This window comes from Lolium perenne, chromosome 3 (assembly GCF_019359855.2).
Source record: "Lolium perenne isolate Kyuss_39 chromosome 3, Kyuss_2.0, whole genome shotgun sequence".
Taxonomy (NCBI): domain Eukaryota; kingdom Viridiplantae; phylum Streptophyta; class Magnoliopsida; order Poales; family Poaceae; genus Lolium; species Lolium perenne.
The window spans coordinates 246,987,898-247,004,360 of NC_067246.2; the positions used below are offsets into that span (position 1 = coordinate 246,987,898).

The 16,463-nt window shown below is 48.6% G+C and overlaps 2 protein-coding genes across 2 annotated transcripts; both read left to right on the forward strand.

Moving 5' to 3' along the window:
- Window positions 1–13,858: 13,858 nt before the first annotated feature.
- On the forward strand, window positions 13,859–15,346 carry LOC139838133 (uncharacterized). The gene has a single exon (XM_071827488.1). The coding sequence runs from the start codon at window positions 13,859–13,861 to the stop codon at window positions 15,344–15,346; it is 1,488 nt and encodes a 495-aa protein (XP_071683589.1).
- Window positions 15,347–15,361: 15 nt separating this feature from the next.
- Window positions 15,362–16,252, forward strand: LOC127340072 (uncharacterized). Its single transcript, XM_051365851.1, has 2 exons — window positions 15,362–15,699; window positions 15,835–16,252. The coding sequence occupies exons 1-2, from the start codon at window positions 15,362–15,364 to the stop codon at window positions 16,250–16,252; spliced, it is 756 nt and encodes a 251-aa protein (XP_051221811.1).
- The last annotated feature ends 211 nt before the right edge of the window (window positions 16,253–16,463 follow it).

Genomic DNA, 16,463 nt, shown 5'->3' on the forward strand with positions numbered 1-16,463 from the left:
TTTGCAACACTAACCTCAAATGTTCGGCATGTTCTGCCTTGTTCTTGGAATATATCAGAATATCATCGATAAATACGATGACAAACTTGTCTAGATATGGCATGAAGATCTTATTCATGAGATTCATGAATATTGCTGGGGCATTGGTCAATCCAAAAGGTACTACAAGGTATTCATGGTGTCCATACCTTGAGACAAAGGCAGTTTTCGGAACATCTTCCTTCTTGATCTTTATCTGGTGATAACCGGATCTTAGATCAATCTTGGAAAAGACTCCCGCGCCTCTTACTTGATCAAATAGATCTTGTATTCTTGGGAGTGGGTACTTGTTCTTGATTGTGACGTTGTTCAGATTCCTGTAGTCTCCGCACATCCTTCTTCCTCCATCTCTTTTATCCACGAAGATCACAGGTGATCCCCATGGTGAAACACTCTCCTGAATGAATCCCTTTTGTTCCAAGTCATCCAGTTGCTCCTTAAGTTCTTTCAACTCCTTAGGCCCCATTTTGTATGGTGCCTTAGCAATCGGAGCTATTCCTGGGATTAGGTCGATAGTGAATTCTATCTCCCTATCTGGTGGCATACCAGGTAATTCCGCAGGAAACACATCCTGGAATTCATTTACTACAGGCATATCTTCTAACTTCACCTCCTTCATGCTGTTAAGCTGTAGCTCAACTTCAATCTGTGTATGTTTGTCGCCTTGGTAGATCATTCTACTTCCATCGGGACTTTTCAATGATACCGTCTTGTTTACACAGTCGATCAATGCTCCATTAGCTTCTAACCAGTTCATACCAAGAATGACATCAATGTCCTTCATCGGTAAAATGAACAGGTCCGCATCAAACACGCACTTATTGATCATAATGACTTGTTTTTGTTTGGTATGGGTTACTACTATCGTTCCCCCCGCAGAAAGTATGGTTATGGGTGTATCTAACTTAGTGCAACTAATCCCATGTTTGATGATGAATTGTTGAGATATGAATGATGTAGTTGCACCAGTATCGAAAAGTACTTTGCCAGGATGAGTGAGTAACTGGAGCGTACCTATCACCGCCTGATCGGAGTTGACCACCTCCTCCAGACTGGTACAGTTCAGCTTGCCGAAGGGCTTCTTATTCTTCCAGTTGCCTCCGGTGTTTCCTCCTCGACTTCCACCTCCTGACTGACCTCCTCCGGTATTTCTCTTGGGGCAGTCCTTCAGCATGTGCCCCTCCTGGCGACAACCAAAGCATATAATCTTTGGCTTCTTACAGTCCTTGGCCAAATGCCCTGTGAATCCACAGCTTCTGCAAATTATTTGATTTGCAGTCTGGAACGCTTGGTTCTTCCTACTACCGTAGTAGTTGCTGTTGTTGTTGTTGTTGTATCTGGGCTTGAAACTCAAGCTGGTATTAGGCTTGCTACTAACAAACCTCTTAGGCTCAAACTTGGCCTTTTTCCGCTTCTCCTCCTGCAATTGCTTGAAATCATCTTCCAGAGTGATGGCTGCATCCACCAACTCTTGAAACTCCGTCGCTCTCATCATACGGAGCTGAACCTTGAACTGGGGACTTAACCCCCTCAGAAATCTCTTTTTCTTCTTGTCCTCGGTGTTGACTTCTTCAACAGCATACCGGGACAGTTTAGAGAACTCCCTGACATAGGTCAGGATTGCCTTGTCCTTCTGCTCGAGACTTTCAAATTCTCGACGCTTCAGTTCCACTATACTTTCAGGGACATTGGATTCCCTAAACTTCCTTGCAAATTCCTCCCAGGTAAATACCTTTCCAGCCGGATAAACGGCTACAATATTGTCCCACCATGATGCGGCAGGTCCACACAGCAGATGGGTAGCATAACGAACCTTCTCTTGGTCGTTACATCCAACGGTGTTGAGCTTTCGCTCAGTATCCATCAGCCAATCTTCCGCGTCCATTGGCTCGGGCGCGTATGCAAAAGATATAGGCTTAGTGTTTTGGAAGTCTGCTAATGTGACTCCCGGGTTCTCAGGTCTCTCCACCCTGTTTTGCTGCATCAAATCTTGGAAGAATTTGTTCTGTTGCTCCAGTGTTACACGCTGTCTCTCCTCTACCAGCTGCATGTACTGGATAAAATTTTGTTGCGTCATGGGTGGTGGTGGTGGTGGAAACTGATCTCTGGCTGCACCCTCAGCCTCTTCCTTTTGTTTTGCTTCGCGCTCCATGCGCTGCGCTTCGGTCTCCTCTCCTAGCGTTCCCGACATAACCCCCTAGTTCTGCAACACAAGATGATTCTCATAATTACTCCATGCGTAAGTTTTCTGAGCTCAACCTTGTGCACAGAACTAGTCACGCAATGGAAATCAAGAAGCAAATCCAAATCATACAAAACATATACCCTGTATATACATACATAAGTGGTCTTATTACAATACTCAAGTCGATGTGAGTATGCAAACTCACTTATTAAAGTATATGTACAAATTTATACAAATATTACAAACTATAATACACGGGGTACTTGTGTATTATAGCCTCGCCTCCCTTGGTGGACTCTAGTCGATCTTCACTCCCGGTACATCCCAGGCTTCCATCCGGTCGAACGTGTCGTCCTCCTGATAGACCCTGGAACATAAGGTCTCCCCGTTGGCTTGTAATCCGAATCAGATGATGATCCTAAGGAGAAATCAGTGTTCACAAACTGATCGTTGAGTGCATCATAGTCCACCCATTGGGTGTACTCCCCTGTAGCCCCACCATAAGGGTTACCAAAACTCATACCCGACTCAACCTGTGTCGGATATCCTCCATCCACTCCTTCATTACTAGGATAGCTCTGGTTCTGGGTTGTTGCGTCATCATTCATCTCTCCATCATAATACACAGAAGTACTATGAGTTCCAGTATCATCTCCCCAACGCCAACCCCTGGAATTCTCGATAGGAGTCTCGGAACGCTGGTTGTTTCCGGATTCCTCTCCGCCCTCGTATCCCCCATAGGAACTACCCAGGTAGTTCCCAGGTGTAGCAGGTGTAGGTTCACGCGCAAGTGGATCAATACTGATGTAGTCACCAGCTGAATAAACTGGTGTATGCACCACATTCTCCATAGGTTCTTTCCCCCTACTCTCTTCCTTGGGTTCAGTGAATTCCTCAAGCATCGTATCAATTGCTCCTATCAGATGATGGTTCAGCTGAAAGAGTAATGATATGAAATTGCGGCTATTATCCATATATTTTGCCGCTGCTATGGGTTTGCGTTTAGCATATTTGTAGTGGTTGAGCATAGGGTCTTCTTCCTCCTGATTATGAGGAATATGGGAGAACTCGGAATCCATAAGCTCTTTTGTCTTATGTTCCCGTATGTCGGTTATGGCTCTCATAACAGCTATATGGTAGGCTGTGTTGGTTGTCCTAGCTTCTCCAGCTGGCATGACTACGCTCATTCCCAAAGATTCGGGAAGTCGCAGTCCTACCCTGCACTTGGCCAGTACAGGACCATCATAGAACATGTACTTCTTTACTGGAATCTAGGGATCGCACCCAAATTCCAGTAACATGGCTCGTAAGATATCTGCCAGTCCTCCTTGGTATTCGTTCAGTGTGGAATCCATAACTTTCACGTTTCTTCCCGATCGTGAACTTGCCATGTTGGCTATAGAAATAGAAGGATTATAAGATTAGTAATAATGCATCATAATAGAGATAATAAAGAATTATCGCACTAAAATATATGATTGTTGTATTCTCAATTGAATATACACCATATTTTTAGAGAATTCTTTACTAGTCCTATTTGACTCCTAACGTTTGGTCCCATTTACTAGGTTCCAACCTAAGGTCAAAGCTTTTGCTCTGATACCAACTGTGGTGACCCTGCATACCACTGCATGATGTAGTATGCCAGTCGTTGATATAACATTCACGAAGTACCATTCCGCAAATGTTACATCCCTCAGAGTAGTACAACAGAACATAGCAAGGTCCATAACTCATTCACATATTATTACAATTAACATACACATGTCGTCCCGGAGCTCCTCTTGGGTCCTCAGAGGAATACTCCTGGGTTCGAGGTGAACCCAACTTAACTTACAATACCAGAGTCTCATTAAACTAAACATTTATTTCATCGAGCAGCTAAATACTAAGAGTTCGGGCTGCTCGGTTACTACTACTCATCAGATATCTCTAGGCTTGTTCTCCTCCGGAAGCCTCCCCGGATCCGTAGACTATGAGATAGTCTACGCCTTCAACTCCTCCTGAGAGGTCTGGTTCCTCGTAGCCAATGATCTCGGCTCCTTCATTGTTGTTGTAGTCCTCCTCCAGATGATTCAGACAATCTAAGCATGGGATTTAAGAGTGGTATGAGTACGAGCGTACTCAACAAGTTCATTATAGATAAGAGGTGTTTAATGCACTAGCTACGATATTAGACCAGAAAGTCTAATACCAATGCAAGTTTTTATAAACATTTCTTCAAGAGATTGCTTTTATTTCAAAGAGCTATGTCCGTCAGCCTTCACCGGTTTACTAGAACTTCATGGAGCTCCTTTCCGGCCGCGTTCGCAGTTCCTCAATCCCGGAACAGGGAGTGACAGGTCACAGTTCTTTACACTCTGCAGAGGTGTGTTGCTTTACCCATAAGAGATCTTAACCTTGGTGCCAACCGGGCAGCTTTCCCGTCCACACTTCCTTTGGTGTGAGGCCCGGTAAAAGGTCTAGCCAATCATGTTCCTCCGCTACCTCGAACACCCACCCTTTGTTGCATGCCCCGACCCTGGGTCCACGCCGGTCCCATTATTCCCGTAATTTCAGGGTGGACCCCGACCACGGCAGCAGTCTTGGGCTCTACCATACACTCCTACGCCGGTAGCTGCAACCCATCATAGACCGCAATACCGTGGGGACTTAAGGCTTCCCCACCTACCGCTTGTTCTTCGAACGACAAGTGTCTACGGACTATGCCGTGGGGACTTAAGGCTTCCCCAGCCTACCGCTTGCCACCGACAGATACAAGTGTCTACGGTAAAGCGCATCCGTTGATGAACGAGAGGTGGAAACACTTTTGACTACTCCGTCCCACTCCGGATCTTATGGTTAACACGGGTATTACGGCACAAGAATCATTGGCGACATTTGTTGTTTAATCCTAGATGGATATAAACCCGTGCAATGGAACCTCCACCATATCAACACAATCCATGGTTCCATTGCCCACCACATAGTCATATTCATAGTTATGAAAGTAGTGGTTTTGATTTTTGTGCAATAGTGATAACCATAATACTTTGCAAGTAATTTGATAAAAATACTCAAATGACATGAGCAAGTGATGAACTTGCTGAACAACACAAAGTTTTGCGGTTGGAAGGTGTGGACTGACCCTTGTCCTACGGTTCTGAAAAATAGCATCATTGTCCGATAAGGGCAATGGTTAAAGAAGCAATTATGCATGATTCCAATTTTAGGGTTTGTTCCCCCCTTCCGATGTTGTTATTATTTCATGTAAGAGGTTAATACTAAGAATAATTTGAGGATACTTGATTTAAAGTAAAATACAACCTTGAAATGTTGTCAAGGTGTTTTTAAAGTCCAAATACATTAATGGACTTATTTTCATTATAGAAAATTAGGTGTGTGATTTAAATGATTATTTAAATCATCAAAATAGGACTTATTCTTAGTTGTCTTCAAAAATTCTCTTTGATATTTTATTTAAATAGAGAATTTTATGTTGATCCTTTTTCATATTTTTAAGTTATTTTTAAGAGCTTTTAATAATTTTCTATTGAATTTCAAAGTTTCATGTTTTTGTTGAATTATGAAAAGTCCTTTTTGCCCCTGGGCCCACCTGTCAGGTTGGCCCAGTGGGTTGGGCTAAACCAGCTCGGGTCCGACCGACCCGAGCGGTCGCTCACTCGCCCACCACCTCGCGCTGCCTCGACCTAACCCTAATCCCCAAACTCGCTCTGGCGACCTGCGTCGCCCGCATCGCCGCCGGCCGATTCCGGCGATCTCCGGCCGCCATGGCCCTCGCCATGGGGCGCATCTGCACCGCCACGCGACGGCGCACCAGATTCATGGCATCGATCTGGTTCTTAGCCGCCCCTTCGCCGATCCCCCTCTCGTTTGACCGCACGGTGGTGCGGTGCTCACCGGCGCCTCAGGCGTGATGGCGCCGCCGGCCTTCGCCGCCGAGGTGCGGAGCGCTGCGGCGCTCATCGGGCCTGGCATGGCCTGGCTAGGTGCCGCCGTGCCTTCGGCGCGCGCCGCCGTGGCCGCCACGGTCACGTCTGCCGTCTGCTCGCTCTAGGTACATGCGCCGCCTCCCTCTTACCCTCTGTGCTTGTTCTTCCTTCTCTTCTATGTGCTCTGGCCATGGCTCTCCTCCCTGTGGAGGTCTGCCATGCTGTTGCTGCTGCTCTGTTGCGCTTAGTTCGCTGTGTGTGCGTATGCTGCGCTGCTGCTGCCTTGATGCTTATGCTGCTGTGCTGTTCATGCGGCTCTCTGCTTTCTGGCCTTGGCCATGGTCCAAGCTGTGCTACTATTGCTATGCGTATGCTGCTCTTGTCTATGTGCTTGTGCAAATCCTACTGTGATGTGTTCTTCCTTTGATTCTTGTCCCTGCTCATACTATCATCTGACTAGATGCTTATCTGAGCATCACCAGCCACTGCTGTTGCTTGCTTACCTGTGCTGTAATAAGCTCTAGCTCCCCTGGTTCATTACTGTGAGTGGTTCTTGCTGTTTAGCAAGAGGCAGTGTTATTTATGTGATGATTATTGAGTCCTGGCTTATAGTAGGTTTGGCCTTGCTTAATTGTTGTTCATATACATCAATTCCTTGATGATATGCTTCTGGTTATAACCATAAAATGGTTATGTGCTAGTCTGTAATACAAGTGTTGCTTATCTGTGGCTGTTTAATTCATAGAATTCATGTGGGATTCCAGTGTTTGATTCTAGCCTGCCTTGGCATGCTTTAGCAGGCTCTGATGATCAAATGATCATCACTTGCTTGTTGCCTGTGCCTTACTGATGCTTCACCTGGTGTCTGTGTGACACTTGTACTTGTGCTGGTGTGTGTTAATGCTTACTCAAGCATCATCTGATGCTTGCAGTGAGCCATTGGTTCACTGGCAAGATGTTGGTGCTTTAGTTACTTTACTGTTTCATTTATCTGTAATTCCTTGCTTTACTAGATGGATAAATGATGTGAACTGTTTATCAGTAATGATCATATGGATGAATTTGATCTAGCTAGAGGGATGCCAACCACTGGTTGGGTACCCTAGCTCATACTGAATCCCCTGGATAATGATGTGATGCTTTGGTGAATTTCTTATGTGGATAGGTAGCTGTTGTGACCCTAGCAGGCTCTGTCTGCTTAGAGATGGTTGCTCCTACCTGTGTTGGCTTGCTGTGATTTGGGAAATATTTCACTGGAAGAATCCTTGTGTTTTTTCCAGTTTCCTTTGATGTTGACAAACATGAATAGACACTTGATAGTCTATCTGTCTGATGGTGTAGTGGCTATAGGTGCTAAGTGAAACTGACTAACTAGATAGGATGATCCCTTGTTGGATTTCTTTGATTATGTCACTGGTTTGGCATAGCCAATGTTCCCAGGGTGCTTTCCTATTTGTTTCTCTCTTGTTCACTTGCACCAATTTGGCCAGTAGCCATATGATGACTCACATATAGGGTTTCTACCCTTGTGGTGTGTTTGAGATCATGCCTGTGCAATTTATGAACAAAACCATCTGGTTTGTTCATGATGAAGTGTATACCTCACTCCAGCTCCTAGATTAAAGTGTTGTTGTAGAGGATTTGCTTCTGGTGATTTGCTTGACTTGCCCTGCTCCTCCTTGTGGCTTGTGATTCTTGGTTTGGTTCAATGGTGAGGTTGGACAGGTTGAACAGCACTGGCTGTTCTTCTTGTTCTTGCTGTTCTTGGTGTTCTTGGTGACTTACCCTGTTGCTGTCGATGGATGAAGCAAATGGCTAGGGTTTGGCTCTGAAAAGTTTATATATGCCTCTCCCTTGCTCTCTCTGGTCGACAGCTTGGCCTGGTCATTTTGGTGACTCTCCCTGGCTGTGTATGTGCTGGTGGGCATGCACACTGCCTTGTGAGCTGCCTGTGTGGTTCCTGGTTGGAACTTGGTCCATTTGGTGGATCAGCTCGGCTGATCTTGATAATATCCTATCAACTTCTCCTTTTATTGCTAACCTGCCGCCACTTGGCATAACACTTGTCTTTGGTCTTTGTTTGTGTGATTACAGGGAACAATGTGATGCTCTGGATGAAGATCAAGATCCTCTTGGCAAGATCTCCATGATGATCATCTTGTGTAGTTTAGGATAGATCATTCACTTGTAATCTTCTTTTATTTTCTTTCTTCTATTTTGCCCATTTATGTAATGTGTTGTATTAATCATTTATTTCTCTTATGAATATTGTAATGACAATGTAAATTGTGTGATGATCAATAAAGCTCAAAGTTTTCCCTAATGAGCTTTACTTTATTTTAATTGCTCATATTGTTTATTATTTATAATTTACTTAATGAATTTCCTCACAATTCATTATTTAGAGTAATTATTTAATGTTTGAATTTGAAATTCAAATTCATCATTGGTTTGAATTCAACCATGTTACTTCATTTAGAATTCAATCATGCAAACTCTCCCCTCTCTTCTCAAAACCCTAAACTAGTGAAGTGAGATGCAAGTTTGTCGCACTCTCGAAACCCTAACCCTGTAAGGTGTCGAGAGAGAAACTTGTCCCCCTTCGATGCAGTTTTTGTTTAAAAGCGCGAAATTTCCCCAGAATTTACTATGCAGTGCACATCCCTTTCTAAAATCTACCCCTCGATCGTCTCTAAACCTGGGACATTACAGCCAGCGACGAGATGGACGAGCTCAGGCCATGAGACAGACGGGCTACGGCCTCTCCATTGACGAGCTCCGGCCATGGCCACGTACCACCTCCGCCACGACCACGGGTCGGCGCCGCCACGGGCACGGGCCACCGCCGCCACAGCCACAGGCCAGCGCCGCCACGGCCGGCAGGGACCCGATTGCTTCTGTCTTTTTATGTACAGGGACTCGATTGCTTTTTTGTTTTTCATTTCAGGGGCCTTTGTGTAAAACTAGTACCTCAGCATGGTTGAAGACATGGCTAAGCACCAAACAGCTTCTTGGCCCAGCATGGTTGAACCCACCCGACCCACCAAACACAAGCAAAATCTGAGCCCAACTTGTATAAGCTGAGAATGTCTCAGCTGAGAAACACAATCCCAAGTGAACCGACCTACCAAACACACCCTCACGCTCCGTGCGTGTTCGATGACCTGGAAGAAGAGGACAAGGTTGATGGTGGCGTACCGATTCGCTTCGGGCCGGGCTAGGCCGAAAAGGAAAAGGGAGGGAGAGAGATGGGCCGCGGCTGGGCTGGTCGGTGGAGAAGGGCCAGAAAAAGAGAGGAGAGAAAAGGGCCCAGGGAGGGGTTGGCTATTAGGATTTTGTTAAATGAAAAGAGAGGAAATGTTTATTAATATAAACCATATGGGAGGGAAAAGCAAAATAGCTAGGTGTTATAAAATAATTTTATTTTGTTAAATAAAACATGGATGGTATGATGCATATGCCATGATGAACTTGGAACGACACGGAAAAACAAGCAGCGGAGAAAAATCTAATATTAGGGTTTTTCCGGGTCGTTACAAACGACACCACTAACAAGGAACCTCGCCCCGAGGTTCCACGTCAAGCCAAGGGGGAGTTGGTTAAACTATCGAGTCTTCTTGTACCATCTTGACACGCCCGACCTCGAGGTGGAACCTTCTTCTGGCGAAGTGTTGATCTTCTCGACACCACTAACAAAAAGTCGTTGTTCCACTGTCGATGATGCGCTTCCGTCGGGACCTCCGAAGATTGGACCTATTAGGATAAAGGCATAGATCGTCCAACCCGCGTCGGAACCTAAGACTCAGAGAACTCGGATAAGAGATAAGATTCAAAACTCGCAAAGGTAAGATGAGAAGGAATATAGATAAGGAGAAAAATAGAGCTAATTAGATCTATCCAACGAATTTTAGAAAATAGTTTTGACACTAGACACAACGTCCGTTGGCAAGGTTATCCTACAGGCTGGACTAGTGGGGTACCGTCAACCTGGGCTCTGATACCAACTTGTGACGCCCCGGAACCGGTACCATGAGGATTCCAGCGATCCCGCCGAAATCCGCACGGTATCGATTCAGAGACGCCCTCCGACACGACGTGCGCGACGAATCACACACGTGATGCCAGAGGAATTACCACGAGTAGTAACATTACAACAGGTTTACAATAGAGCCCACAAGATACAAATATATTACAACAACGACTCCAACGAGTCAAGATACAAATAGATACATACAAAGATCCAAATCATACAGAAGATCAAATACGTCCGAGTACGGACAAGATACAAATTGGACTAAGAGTCCTGAAGATAACCAGCGGCGTCCATAACCCTGCCCAGGCCAAGCCGGAAGGGTAACCTTGCTAACGTCGTCATCTCGTACCTGTCAAAGTTGGGCCATCGGTTGCCGACAAAAGGGGGAGGAGACAAAAAGAAAAGAAGGCGAGGGTAAGTACCATTGGCACGTACTTGCGAGACAAGACCAGCTATGCTCGCTGGTGGGCGGTATAAACTTCACCCGGCTATATGTGGAGTTTAGCGGCAGTAAAGCTACTATCCAATAGAGACACGCTACAACATCCGTCTACACAGAGAAGATAAGAGAGTGCACAAGGTAACAGTTCTATACTCTGCAAACATAACACAGCCGATGCGATCCCCCTTCGCAAAGAGGTACTGGCAAAAGCACACACATTTTTTGAAAAAGTTTTATTAGCAAATTATTAGCAATAGGATATAAGGTGTAAGTTGTTCTAAGATCAAGCTATACAATTCCAAGTCGTCCATAACCGCGGACACGGCTTATCGATAAGATGTACACCCTGCAGGGGTTGCCCAAATGTAACCATACGCATGCTCGACCCACTTACGACAGGTGGATGTCTCACAACAAGACCGTTCCCAGTTCAACAAGAAAGTCTAGGGGGGCCACCCAACTAAGCTACCCGTGACGAAGTCCGGCCGTACTCCGAGACGGACTCAGGGTTTGCGTCGGCGGCTAGGCATGCAAACCACACGCTTCGCTAAACGTCCCGCGGGGTACAGTACAGAATATAAACACCCGAAGGCAACAGGAAGTAAACACCCGAAGGCAACAGTAAGTAAAGCATGGCATACATGGCATAGGCAAATAAAACCAAGGTTGTGGCCCCCTTTTCAACTGACTTGAGAAAAGGTAAAGGGTGAGGGGGGGTCCCGATAATCGTCCCCACGCATGGGTAGAGCGCTCAATCTCGGAACAGATAACAAGAACTCGGGTCCTAGGGGACATTAGCGAGTCAAAGTTCCAATGCTTTTGCAAAGGGGCTCACAGATGCCTCTGCAATGTTATTATCCCTTAGCAATTTTAGTTGTTGCAAAAGTTATCAACATCATTTTCAAAAGGTGGTACATGTGTCAACTTCCCAACAAGATATCCCGAACATCTCGAGATATCAACAATACCCTAAACTCGCCTACGACTCGCAAAGCTGGCAAACAACAAACAATAGGTAGGGCGAGGAGGTGTATCTCGGACATATAGGTAACAGGTGGATAGGACACGTGACACAACAGAATCGCAACATAAGGATAGCAATAGATCAAAAGAGCATGTAAAAGTAAAATAGGTGAAGGGGTGGGCTCGCCTGTGAAAGCTGCAGAAGAACTTGTCGGAGCACTCGTCGTACCTCACATCACCACTTCGTGATCCTATCCGGGAAGAAGCAAATGCTGGAACACACAACGTATGCAATCTTACTACTACGGAAGAAGAATCGGCATGATCAAGATAATATGCATGACATGGCAACGATGGTGCAATGCAACTTATCCATATTAATCGGAGTCGGAACCCCGGACAAACAAATTAGGTTGGAGTTGCATTTCTACCGGCAAAGTTAAGTGTTGATTAGCATGGCATATCATGGCAGGGGTGCGCTACTTCAAGTTTAAATGGAACCGGGACAACAAATATATAATATCCCACATATTCCATATGTTCCATATTAGGTGATAATGCAAACTATCACGAGATTGTATGATGCATTATGCAACAGCAGATATGGATGACATATTCATGTTCAGCACATTTTTCTGATCAATTTTCAAATAGAACACTTTTTATTTCGAGTTATAGATTAAAAGATATTGATTTTACAAGATATATCGTTTTCTGGAATTTTCAGATAAAACAGAAAAGAGGCTGGGACGTTTCTCACCCAGGCGCAGCTAGCCGCAGCAGCTGACGGTGGGACCGGGCGGGCACTGACGAGGCAGAAGGAGCCCTGGCGGGTACAAAAAGCTGCAGGGGGTTTTGAGCAAAAGGATCAGGGGCCAGGGACGGCGGGTTAGGTTTCCAAACATGGCAGGGGCCTGGATGCAAAAGCATCCAGATCTGGATCTGGGAGAAGGTTCTCACCGAGGATGGGGCTAGCCCGAGTCGTTGCCGGGTGGGGTCGACGGGACAACGTGGCTGAGACGTGGCGGACGACGTGGCAAGCATGTGCGCTATGCACTCCAGGTGTTCGACACCGTGCACAGGTGGTGACCGCCGCGGGGCGGCATGGTGCGCGCCGACGTTCTGCGGCGTTCCAGGGAGAGAAGGAGGGCACGTCGGGAGCGCCTCGACGACGCGGACAAGAGGAGGCGGCGCCGCCGGCTAGAGGTCACCGGAGACACGGCGGCGTTGGAACCTACGGCGGAGGAGCTCGGCATCAACAGAGATAGAGCAAAGGGGAAGCAACAGGGGCAGAGAGGATGTCTAGAAGGAGGGCGAGCTCACCTGAAAGATGGTGGTGTGGTCGCCGGTGACGGAGGGGAGCCACGGCGGCCGGAATTCGAGGATTTTCCCGCCGGAGATGAAGAAGGGAACGACGGCTTGTGCTCGATTGAGGGCCTCCTTTTTCGATTCCTTGCACGAGGAGGACCAGAGAGACGAGGCGCGTCGATTGGTGGCCGCGGCGCGGCGAGGGGGTGGCGGAGATGGCCGGCCGACGACGAGGAACTCTTGGTGGTGCTCGGTGCTCACAGAGAGGGGAAAAAGGAGGGAAAAGGAGGGCGACGGCGCGAGGGAGGAGGATGCTTGGGTTTCTGGTGCTGGGGTTTGTGTGGAGGATAAGAAGAGGGGAGGGAGCAGGTGGGGGTGGGGCAAGGCGCGGTGGTGGAGGACCAGGCACTCACGCTCCGTGCGTGTTCGATGACCTGGAAGAAGAGGACAAGGTTGACGGTGGCGTACCGATTCGCTTCGGGCCGGGCTAGGTTAAAAAGGAAAAGGGAGGGAGAGAGATGGGCCGCGGCTGGGCTGGTCGGTGGAGAAGGGCCAGCAAAAGAGAGGAGAGAAAAGGGCCCAGGGAGGGGTTGGCTGTTAGGATTTTGTTAAATGAAAAGAGAGGAAATGTTTATTAATATAAACCATATGGGAGGGAAAAGCAAAATAGCTAGGTGTTATAAAATAATTTTATTTTGTTAAATAAAACATGGATGGTATGATGCATATGCCATGATGAACTTGGAACGACACGGAAAAACAAGCAGCGGAGAAAAATCTAATATTAGGGTTTTTCCGGGTCGTTACACCTCGCCGAGACATTCGCCAACCTACGGAGCTACCAGATCAAGATCAACCCCCTGAAGTGCACCTTCGGGGTCCCATCCGGACAACTCCTCGGCTACGTCATTTCCAAACGCGGCATCGAGCCCAACCCGGAAAAGACTTTGGCGGTCATGCGAACCAAGCGACCAACTTGCCTGGTCGACGCGCAGAAACTCGCCGGCCGAGTCGCCGCTCTCAGTCGCTTCATCCCCCGACTCGGCGACAAGGCCACGCCACTCTACCGTCTCCTCAAGAAGTCGGACTCGTTCGAGTGGACGGACGAAGCGCAGAAGGCCCTGGAAGAACTCCAGAACGCCCTGAGGAACGCTCATGTCCTCGCGGCCCCGCTTCCACAAAAAACCATGCTGCTGTACGTTGCCGCCTCCAGTCGCGCAATCAGTGCAGTCATGTTCGTCGAGCGCAAGGAGGAAGGAAAAGATCAGTTGACTCAACGACCAGTCTACTACATCAGCGAAGCCTTAATCGAGTCGAAGCAGCGGTACCCGCACTACCAAAAACTGGTATACGCAGTGCTCAGGGCCCAGCGGCGACTGGCCCCTTACTTCCACGAGCATCCCATCAAGGTGGTCGCCTCAACGCCACTCACCGATATCATCTGCAACCGCGATGCAACCGACCGGATTGCCAAGTGGGCAGTCGAACTCGGCATCCACAACATCACGTACGAGTCACGCCACGCTATCAAGTCCCAAGCGCTAGCCGACTTCCTCGCAGATTGGGAAGAAGCCCAGCAGCCGAGCTCCCCGGCGGACCTCAAGCACTGGACACTGCACTTCGATTGCTCCAAAAACCTCGAAGGAGCAGGAGCAGGGGTCGTCCTCACTTCGCCTAAAGGCGACATCGTGAGATTCCTGCAACTCCGATTCGAGCCCTGCACCAACAACATGGCCGAATACGAGGCACTCCTCCACGGCATGCGCATCGCGAAAGAAATGGGTGCAACACGACTACATTGCCTCGGCGACTCCGACCTCGTCGCCAGCCAAACGCCCGGCACCTGTGATGCCACCGATGCCAACATGATCGCCTACAAGCGAGCGGTCGACCAGGCCGGCGCCAGGTTCGCCGGTCACGTCGTCGAGCGGGTCGACAGGCGCAAGAACAAAGAAGCAGACGCACTGGCCAAGCTCGGGTCCAAGCGACTCCCACCCCCTCCAGGCGTCTTCCTTGACATCCTTACTCACTCGTCGGTGCGTGTGCCGCGGGAGATCGACATCGCCGAACCACCCGCACCCGACTCCATCCTAGTCGCACTCGCCTCCGATACTGGGGACTGGACGGAACCGTACATAAGCTACCTCGAGCGCCAGGTATTACCCATGGACGAGACGGAGGCACGCACGCTTGTACGCTGCTGCAAGTCCTTCACCATCATCAACAATGAGCTCTACAAGCGCAGCGTCTCCGGAGTATTCCAGCGGTGCGTCACCGCTGATGAAGGCCGCAAGATTCTGCGCGACATCCACGCAGGCGACTGCGGACACCACGCAGGCGCGCGCTCGATTGTAGCCAAAGCCTTCCGGCACGGCTTCTACTGGCCAACAACCCATGAAGATGCAGTCGACCTCATCCGCGCATGCGCCGGATGCCAGAAATAGGCGAGCCAGTCGCACATGCAGGGCTCGGCGCTGAAAACCATACCCCTCACCTGGCCGTTCGCCGTCCGGGGCATGGATATGGTGGGGAAATTCAAGACAGCCCCCGGCGGGTACACTCACCTCCTCGTCGCCGTGGACAAATTCACCATATGGGTGGAGGCAAAACCCATCAAGAAGTGCGACGACAATACAGCCACCAAGTTCTTACGAGAATTGATCTACCACTACGGCTACCCTCATAGCATCATCACGGACAACGGCACCAACTTCGCCAAAGGGGAAATGGCCGACTTCTACGAAGAAAAAGGCATCCGACTCGACCTCGCGTCAGTCGCACACCCCGAGTCAAACGGGCAAGCAGAAAGGGCGAACTAGAGCATCCTCCACGGAATCAAACCACGACTGGTGGTACCCCTGGAGCGTGCGGTCGGATGCTGGGCAGAAGAACTCCCTTCCGTACTTTGGGGCATTCGCACAACACCGAACAGGTCGACTGGCTTCACGCCCTTCTTCCTGGTGTACAGCGCCGAAGCTGTCATGCCCACCGACTACGCCGAAGAAGAGAATGAGCGCGCTCGGAAAGATGACGTCGACCTCCTCGACGAGGCACGAGACCTCGCACTCTCCAGGACGGCCATTTACCAGCAATGCCTTCGCCGCTACCACAGTCGCCGCGTCCGCGGTCGCTCCTTCCAAGAAGGCGACCTCGTCCTTCGGTTAATCCAGGACAAGAAAGGCATGCACAAGCTTTCCCCCCCTTGGGAAGGACCGTTCGCCGTCAGCCGTGCACTCGGCAATGACGCCTACTACCTCACCGACGTTCGCAAAGATGACAAAGGCGAGCCACTCACTAGGGAAGTCGAGCGCCCCTGGAACATCAACCTCCTCCGTCGGTTCTACACTTAGAAAAATCATGTAAGCAACACCCGAATATCAATAAAGTCGCCTGTTGCCTCAATCGCATTCGCCAACCATCTTGCCATCACTCGCCACACGAACATATCTCCCATCTCACCACCACGAGCCCAGTCGCCGAATCGCGCGACTCAGGGACTGGGAGACTTTCGATTGCTACTGCTGGCAGAGCAATCCAAGATCAGCCAAGTAGCTCGGCTAA